The 9,112-nt window shown below is 48.9% G+C and overlaps 1 protein-coding gene across 1 annotated transcript; it reads left to right on the top strand.

Moving 5' to 3' along the window:
• Nucleotides 1-7: 7 nt before the first annotated feature.
• GATA5 (GATA binding protein 5) lies at nt 8-8,714 on the top strand. The gene is made up of 5 exons (XM_008942119.1): nt 8-51; nt 5,765-5,890; nt 6,741-6,828; nt 7,410-7,534; nt 8,557-8,714. The coding sequence occupies exons 1-5, from the start codon at nt 10-12 to the stop codon at nt 8,710-8,712; spliced, it is 537 nt and encodes a 178-aa protein (XP_008940367.1). The 5' UTR covers nt 8-9; the 3' UTR covers nt 8,713-8,714.
• Nucleotides 8,715-9,112: the final 398 nt, after the last annotated feature.

Here is a 9,112-nt window from a genome sequence, read left to right as displayed (position 1 = left end):
TCCAAAAAAATGAGGGGATCACCCGGCCCGCTCAAGCCGCAGAAGAGGCTGGTAAGAGAAGGAAAATCCACAGCGATCCCCTGCTCCACCCCGGTGGTGGCTGGAGGGTGGGAGCTGGGGGCTGGAGGGTGGGAAATGAGGGACTATCGTGGTCCACGCGCTGGTGGGGTCTCTGTACTTCTGTTAGGGCCTGTTTGACCCTTGGTCCCCCTACAAGTGTAATGCCACCAGCGCTGGCAGGAGCCCCTTGTTGGCACGCAGAGCTGGCTCTGGTCAGGGGGAATGGAGAGAAGTTGGAGGGGTTGCTGGCTGGTGGGCAGCACGGAGACAGGGCAGCAGGCGCCGGCGCTGGCCCGGCACAGAGGGATTGCACCATAGCCGAATGGAGGCTGATCAGCCCTGCCCCTGGTCCAGGGCTCCAGGGGCTTCCCTGGCTCTGTTCCCCCAGTGGCATGTTGCTTTTTATTCTGTAATTACTAATATTATTTCCTAGTTACTCGTGCAGACACACTAGGCAGGATACAGGGCTGATCCTAAGCTGGCCGAGGTTTGTGGCTCCTCATGATGGGGGCAGGATGGGGCCCAGTTCACCCACTTGCCTTCACCCTTCCACCTAAGGGAGAAATTTTGGGGTTGGTAGCTCCCAATTTCTCTGCAGGTTAAAACTTTAATTCCCCCTTCAATGTGATATTTGGCTTTCTCCAGCTGGGATCCCATCGTGGGAGAGGAAAGGCGTCCCCGATTATTTTTTTTTTGTAGAGTTACTTTGAGATGTTTAAATTTGGTGGTAACAGTTTTGGTTTTGGAGCCTGTCATCAGAAGCCGTCATTACAAACAGGATGTTTGTTGGAGCTGTGCTGGGGAACAGCTGGGAGCTCCTTTTGCTTTCACTCAGGGTGTATTCCTGCAGTTATTTTTGTGTGTGTGTGTTTTGCAAAAGAAATTATCAGCAATAAACCACCAACACTGACAAATTTTGTGTAAGAAAACCTTTAAAAACAAACAAAAAAACCCCGTTGCGATTGAGCAAGAGATTTCATTCTGATTCTGACCCCGGAAACGTAGCTCTGGATTTGCAAAATGAAACGAGCAGCAGCTCCATGGAAAATCATACTGGTTTGTTCACCACATCAAAATCGAGGCATTTCTGTGACTCATTTAGCGTTACCCAGCAGGATTTGCCTGTCTCACCAAACCCCTCCTGGTCTTCTTTAACGCAATGATGTTAAACCTGCACCCTGGCAGTGGGCTCTGGTCTCTGCTGTGCTGCAAATCTCGGAGTCAGGCTGCTGCTTTCTCCAGAGCACATCCATTCCGTGCAGAGAAAGCTGAGTGCAAACCAGTTTAAATCCAGCTTTGCATTTTGGCATCAGAACGCAGCACTGGATGAATTTCCAGGTTTGTTTTTTTTTTTTTTTTTTAAGAGTTTTTCCCCAAAGGAATTGGAGAGGTCTCGATGCTGTTCAGGATTTTTTATTTTTTGTATTTGTTTTGTATTTTATTTTGGTGCATGGGAAGGGAGAGAGCTTTAAGCTGACTGCACTTCAACAGAGCTTTCTGGTGGAGAACATTGGTTCACAAAATTAAGACTGATGCCCAGGGATGAGAAGATTTTAGTGGGAATTACCAACATGCCTCTAAATTTTATTTATTATCAGTACAATAATGATAAAGCCCAAACAAAAGAGCTGGTTCTTATCCCTGGGAAACCTTTCAGTACAGTGGAAATACTACAGGGGATTTTGTTGTATGGGTTAGGAAAGGGGCTGCAATTTTGACTTTCCATCCTGACTTTGGAACAAAACGTTTCAAAATCTTGGATTTTCCCATGGGTTTGCAATGTCCTGTTGCAACAAGCTCTGCCCCGTCAGAGGATGGGGGGATCCACTGGTGATGATGGTGTCAGGCATACCCTGGAAATCCACCAGCAAGGGAATGATCTTCACCCCTTTGCCTTGGGGTGTTTCTGCCCCCATGGTGGAGGATGTCACCCCTGCTGATGGCCTGGCCCGCAGGGGCTGGGTGGGAGCGGAGCAGTGAGCATGGTGACACACCGGGTCTCAAAATCAGCTCTTTCACAAGGCAGTGAAATACAGACCAGAGAAGGAAAAATGGTTCCTTTGGTCCTTTACGTTATGACCTTTGTTCTGTAAGTAGACACCATGCTGGGAGTTATTCTGACTTCTGTTTCCACAAAGCAAAGTCCTGCTGAGAGCCCCGGAGAGCATGCCGTGGCCCAGGAATGATGCCCTGCAGCCTGCTGGTGCTGACCCTGCTTGTGCCTGGTAGAGGGCGAGCAATGGTAGCAGTTGCCAGGTCATTTTTTGTTTCTTTTTGGTTTTTTGAGATAAGGACAAATCCTCTATGCAGCCAGAGCAGCTGTTTTGCTGCTGCTTGTACGTGGAATCAATGCAGTGTGGCTTTTGGCAGAAAGGATTTAGCTTAGAGGAGGACGGAAGCAGCATTTTATTTTAGGTGGGATCTTTTCCAGCCAAAGTCTCTTGTCGTGTTCCACATGATGATCCCTTAGACCTGGTCCAAAAAGTCAGATCACTTGTAGCATCCAGGAGCAGTCAGTGGAGGTTACAGAATGACAGAATCACAGAATCAGTGATCTGGGTTGGAAGGGACCTTAAAGATTATAGAGTTCCAACCCCCCTGCCATGGGCAGGAACACTTTTCACTAGACCAGGTTGCTCAAAGCCCCATCCAAGCTGGCCTTGAACTCCTCCAGGGATGGAGCATCCACAACTTCTTGGAACAACCAGTTCCAGTGGCTCACCACCCTCAAAGAAAATAATTTCTGCCTAGTATCTAATCTAAATCTATCCTCTCTCAGTCCAAAACCTAGGTAGAAAGCTCCATCCTTGCAGGAGCAATTCCCTGGTGTGAGGAGCAGAGCTGTCCCACATGAGGCAGCACGGGGCGGTGCAGAGGCAGCAACCACCCACCCTGTGCTGAGCAGCTCCCACCCCATCCAGAGCTGAAGGACTAACCTGGAGCAGAGTTTTATTGGTTTGGCTAAGGGGGAATTTTTTCAGCCAGTCCTTATTTTTGCAGTTTGCAATGAACTGTGGGAAAGGTGGAGATATGAATGATCTCAGCCCTGGGACAATCTAATAGGACAATAGAGCTGTGCAGCATTCATCCACCTTGTGTTTTTTCCTGGCCATCAGTTCCTGCTGCTCCCTCATCCAAGGTGCAGGTTTGCCCAGAGCCCTACTACAAAGGCAAATCTCAGAGGATGCTGCTGCCTTTGGTTCTAAGCCTCAGACCTGCTCACTTTCAGGAACTGAGCTCAGGTATCTCAGCATGTTTGCTGCAACCTCTTTCCTAGGCACACCAGGTCCCCCCAGTGTAAGGGGGACAGAAAAGTCATGATTAAATTCAGAAGCTGCTTCTTTTTTTCCCTGTGAAACATTGTGGTTTCATTTCCACCTTCGAAAAAGAGGTGAAACAAGGTCTCTGGCAGCTTTGTGCTCCCTCAGAAGGACCTGCCCTGCTGGCTCTGAATTTTTTGGGCTCTCCAAGCAGCGCTCACGATAGGCACCAAGTCACCATTCCTTGAGCTTATCAGTAGCACTTGGCTGTCAAGCTTGGTCCATGAAGAGTTTTTGTTTGAGTGCATGTTGCATTTGTATAAATAAACACTGGAGCACAATGTTGAAGTCAACAACTTCCTAGACAAGGTCAGAATGGTACAAAGGCAGCTGGGTGGAGGCAGGCAGAAATGCATTTTCTTTAAAGGGAACTGCTGGGAAACCAGCAATAAGGTATTGTACCCTTGTCCTTCAGTGAGCTGCAGTAGCCTTGACTGTCTCCTTCTCGCTAAGCTGGCAGGTTGTGGTGCAGGGCCAGGTTCTCATGGGGTGGCTGGGGTTTAAATTGCCATATGTGGTCACGGAGGATGGTTTCTGCTCTCCTTGGCTGTGCGGGGAGGAGGCAGCCCACAGAGTGATGTGCAGGAGGGACAGAGGCATGTGCTGCTGCCCCAGCACAAAGCCCACGAGCAGGCTGTGACACAGTGCTGGCAGGGTGGGCAGAGCTCTGGCAGGGCTGGCATTGCCCTCGGACCACTGGAGCCACAGGTCTTGTTGCCACCTCAAGACGCAGACAAAGTGTTGTATGAAACAGGGACAGTGTGTCCCTCCCTCCGAGGGACCTGCGGTGGCCCAGAAATCTCTGGGCTTTCCAAAGGGCTTTGTTTTGGCTTTCCTCCATCTGTAGGCGATGACAGATCTCACCAGCCTCTGCTGGGCACAGTCACCCCACGGCTGAGTGCCTCCAAATTCCCCTCCACACCCACAGCAGGAGGTGGACCTCAGAGCCCTTGCGCCCATCGGGTACTTGGCACCTCCCTCTGCTCCCATCAGGGCTGAGCTCCCTCCTGGGTGCTGGGCTGAACTGACACAGCCCCAGCAGCTGAGAGGCTTTAGGGAAGCTCTGTAGCTGCTCTAGGATCTTGCTGTGACACCATGTCCCTTTTTAGGGACACAGGTTGCTGTCCCCTCCTCCGTGCCAGCCTTGTCAGCTCACACCTTGGTGTATTATTATTTTTGCTTGGTTATTTCTTGAAAGCAAAAGAATTTCAAAGGAATTACCGTTATTTGCAAAGAGTTGCTGAAACCTCTTCGCTGAGCAACGGGTGAATCAAAGCTTGGGCATGTCACTTGTGTCTCTTGAAACCCAAAGCTGATCTTTATTTGACTGCTAACCTTGTAAAAACATTTTATTTTTATTCCTGCTCTTCCCACCTCATTCGTTATATTGCTCAGTCATGATATCAAGCAATAATGGAAGAATAAACAAACGGGGAGTTCTTTATTGCCTGCATCACCTATTGTCTGCCCTTGAAAGGACTGGAAATGATTTTTTTCTCAAGGCTGAAGAACAAATTCAAACACCTGAACGTGGAGAACTTATGATACTACTTATGTCACTGATATCTTATATTTAGTGAAGTCTTTCATTAAAATAATTTCAATGCCCAATGTTAAGGGGCTTTGAAGTGCAATGCCTATTGAGCTGACAGCTCTGTATACAGAGACTTGTGAATTTTCCAGTGGCTCAGAGTACAGTGGTCAGAAAGGAGTTTGCTGCTTCTGCCAGAATATTTTCCTTCTCCATTTGGAAGTCTGAACATTTCAGAGCCAGCCATCACTGCACTCACAAAATATGTAATTAATTAATGTTTGCACGGTGTTCCTGCAGGCTGTAAGAGAACAGATGGCCTGTGAGACATGCAAAGAACAGCAACCCTGGTCCCATCATGGGCCAGTTCAGCTCGATTCTGCTCAGATTCCAGTTGTCTTAAGGCAGAGATTAATTGGGATGCTGCTAACTTTAGTGGTGGTTCTGGATGCAGAAAACCAGAAGAGTTCACTTGACTAATGAAAAGTTTTCTTCTTTAAAGCCTGGCTGGCATTTTCCATCTCTTTGACCATCTGAGTAGGTCTCCCAGAGGAAAGTTCTCTGTGGTCTGAGTCCTGATCACTTCCAGCAGATTTGTTGGAAGTTTGTGAAATGAGCTGCAAGGATATTTGCCAGGATATCAAGCCCCATAAAAAAATCACTTGCAAATTAGAGTGATCTCATTTGAATGCAATTTCTTTGATCCAAATTTGGCTATTGTGTGTCTGTGTGTGTGTGGTTCCCATTTTCCAGGAAATCGGTGTAACTGGAGATTTTATTTTTACATGAAAGGAAACTTCCAAATTAATCATTCCTACGTGTGCACTCACGTGTTTGTTTGCTTGTTTTTAAGTCTTCATCTAGACGTGCTGGCCTATGTTGCACTAACTGCCACACAACCAACACCACCCTCTGGAGAAGGAACGCCGAAGGGGAGCCCGTCTGCAACGCCTGTGGCTTGTACATGAAGCTCCATGGGGTGAGGATCATCTCCACATCAGGATGAACCCTTTGGGCACTGGGATCACCACCCAGCAGGTCCAGGATACCAGGTCTTGAAGGACCAGCCTCTAGACTGAATCCAAAAGAGCCATCACCCAGCCCTGTCTGCTTGAGCAGTTAAAAGCTCAGTCTAGTGAGGTTTTCCAGAATAAGGCTAAGGGAGTTCTGGAAGAATCTCAGGAGGTACCTGCATAGAGGAGAGTTTTCTGGCACTGGATAGCTCTTAGTTAGGTTATTTGCCAATTTACTCCCCAAAAAGAAAGCTTACCAGGCTCCAGTAGCTGGAGACTGAAGCTCCTCAAACTCAGATTGGAGATAAGGAGCATATCTCTTCTGGATGTGGTAATGAAGAATGTGTGAAGGATGCTAAGGAGTGCACATGGAGGCTGGCTGATAACATTTATCCACAGAGGATGAGAACTGTTGGTGACATGTCCCTCAGCCAAAGAGGTGACTCCACACAGGCCTCGTCAAACTTCTGCCATAAAGGTTAAAGTCCCTTTATCCCATGACCATTCCCTCTGAGCCATGTAGGCTCTCAGTCTGTCAGTGTAATTTAATAGGGCCCTGTCATAAAGGTCACTAATAAATCAGGAAAAGGAAAATAGGAAATAGAGGAAAAAACAAAATTTGTGGGAAAACCTTAGCTGTTAGCCTTATACATCTTCCAGCCAAGGCCTGCTGCAGAGAAAAATAGCACTTTGTGAAGGACAAGGACTTTAGGTGCTTTTCATGAGCTACAGCACATAAATAGGAGAGAAACACGTGTGTGGGAAGGAGCTAAGTGAAATACAATATTAATGATTCCAAACTTTATGAATGTCAAGGTACCACGACCTTTGGCCATGAAAAAGGAAAGCATCCAGACGAGGAAAAGGAAGCCTAAAAACATCACCAAAGGCAAAACCTCAACAGGTACAGTGCTGCTATGATCTGTCACGAGGGCTTGGAGCACAATTCACCTCAACGTGTCATCTGCAAGGAATTAGGATAATGAGAAAAGAATATTGTGAATTTTTTCCCTGATGGTTGGTTTAGATGTAGAGTCTGTATTTATGCATAGAGATCGCATAGAAGGAGGATGCTGGGTGAGAAATCTCACTGCAAGAATATTCCTGTGAGGTTCCTCTGCACTGTGGGCACCCAGCTCTAGCCCAGCAGTGCTCATGTTCAAGCAGATCTGGGCTAAATGGAGTAATGGGAAAAATCAGTTCTGGGAATGGGAATGGTGTATTAAAGAGCTGAGGGGAAGTTATTGTGATGCATTTGATGTTAGCCCATCCATCCTGCACTAGGACCAGCACTGCCAGGCTGTGGGAGGGTTCTCCTCCATCAGCATCCTGGCTGACAAACACAAAACATGACAGAGTTGAGGTAGAGAAAGCAAACTGTAGAGTCATGCCATGAGAAGGGATGGTAGGCATCGAAATAACAACTTCCTTGAGAGCAGATTTGCACTGATGTTGCTTCACCATCCTGTACCAATTTTCTTCCAGGGTCTACAACTTCGGCCACTAACTCCCCTTCTTCCATCACGAACTCAGACAGCACGGTCACTTTAAAGTCAGAGCCCAGCACCACCTCGCAGTATCCCGGACAAACCATCGTGTCAGTGTCCCAGGTAAGGCACAGGGACCTGCAGCCACCTCCTGCTGGGGTGGGTGCTCCACACACCTTGGTAGCTGCTGACCTGAGAGGTCTTGATGAGGTTAAGAAATCAGCTCATTGCACTGGGGACTACCAGCTTGATGGCCTGGCTCAGGCTGTGGAAAGCAGGGAGTGTGAGCCAAGACATGGTGGACCAGGAAGGATTCCAGCCTGTGGGCTCCCCAGCAGATCCTCCAGTGAAGAACTGGGAGGTCCAAGCCCTGCTGGCTTCAGTGCAGAGCTGGGTTTAATTCCCATCTCCTGCCTTGAAATCCTGGTAGTTACAACCCTGTCGAGTTGGTGGGAACAGCCTAGGGTGGAAACCTCTGTGGCTCCCAAGAGAAGGCTCCTGGGGCACATGTTATCTGCCCGGAGGTGCTCAGTGCTCACAGAGCTGTAATGCTGTCAGAGGCTGCAGATTGCAAGGCTCTGCTTCTGCCCCAAGGATTTCTTTGGGGCGAGTTGCTATTTTGTCTTGGCAGAGGAAGAAATGGCTCTAAATCAACACGTGCATCAAAATCTTGTGACCCAGTGCTATCTTTATGTTGGGTCTAAGCCCTCCCCGAGCTGGACATGTGTGCATGGAGGGGAAGCTCAGCTCCAGCACCCAGGTCCTTGGCACGGTGCCACTTGAGCCATATGGGAGAGGTTTGGGTTTTTTTTTTTTTTGCTGAAACTAATAAATCTGATTTCTGCTGCACTCTTAAAAAATATATGAGCACCTAGAGATCTCCAAACTGGACATGTTTAGTCAATAAATAAATACAGATGGGCACCGGGGTGCCTCCTCTCTGCTTGGTCCTTGTGCTTGCTGGGAATGGGGCACCCATCCTGCCCAGCTCCAGGCTCCTCTGGAGGGGAGCAGTAGGATCAGGAATAACCCACCCTCTTCATAATCCATCCTAGTCCTATCATCATCCTCATGGCAAAGGGAAAAGGGATTTTCTAGCTAATACCAGCCTTTCTCATGACTTTCTGCTTCCCTCCCCGGGGCAGGCGCAGAGCCAGTCGGACGAGGCGCTGGCCGGCGGCCACGGCGAGTTCAAATTTGAGCCCGAGGACTACACCTTCTCCCCCCCCAGCATGACCCCCCAGCCTGGGCTGAGCGTGCCCCTCCGGCAGGACTCCTGGTGTGCCCTAGCACTCGCCTAAAAAGAAATCAAAAAACCCCAACCTCCAGCAAAATGCCTGGGGACCAACGTTTTCAGCTGGCCCTGCAAAGGGACGAGGGGCAGGACAGGCTGCCCCGGTGCTTTGGGACCGTGGGCTCTGGAGCCACGGCCACAGGACAGGCTTCTCCTGGAGGATGTGCCTCGAAAACGCTGGCTGGATGGGGCTGAGATGGTCCCGCCGTGGCACTGGCTCCCCAAAAAAAAACCCCTCATCCTCAGCCAGAGCGACCCAGGTTTGCCTCCCTGAGGCTGGAGCCCTGGGACCACCTCCGTTTTCCTGGGGAAAGCCTTCCTCCTTTGAGATGAAAGCAGCAAATAAATGCATCCCAGAATCTATGTTTATTCGCAGTGATTTCTCCCTCCTATGACTCCTCTGTGTG

Source organism: Merops nubicus, unplaced genomic scaffold (genome assembly GCF_000691845.1).
Source record: "Merops nubicus isolate BGI_N331 unplaced genomic scaffold, ASM69184v1 scaffold4236, whole genome shotgun sequence".
NCBI classification, from domain to species: domain Eukaryota; kingdom Metazoa; phylum Chordata; class Aves; order Coraciiformes; family Meropidae; genus Merops; species Merops nubicus.
Note: the sequence above shows the minus strand (reverse complement) of the source record. Positions and strands in the feature narration are given on the sequence as shown.

Bases quoted from the DNA above. Each gene is read 5' to 3' on its own strand.
- GATA5 (XM_008942119.1), top strand. From the start codon at position 10: ATGAGGGGATCACCCGGCCCGCTCAAGCCGCAGAAGAGGCTG. The intron at 5,891-6,740 runs GTGAGGATCATC...ATGAATGTCAAG, and splicing joins TGTACATGAAGCTCCATGGG to GTACCACGACCTTTGGCCAT. The intron at 7,535-8,556 runs GTAAGGCACAGG...TCCCCGGGGCAG, and splicing joins CCATCGTGTCAGTGTCCCAG to GCGCAGAGCCAGTCGGACGA.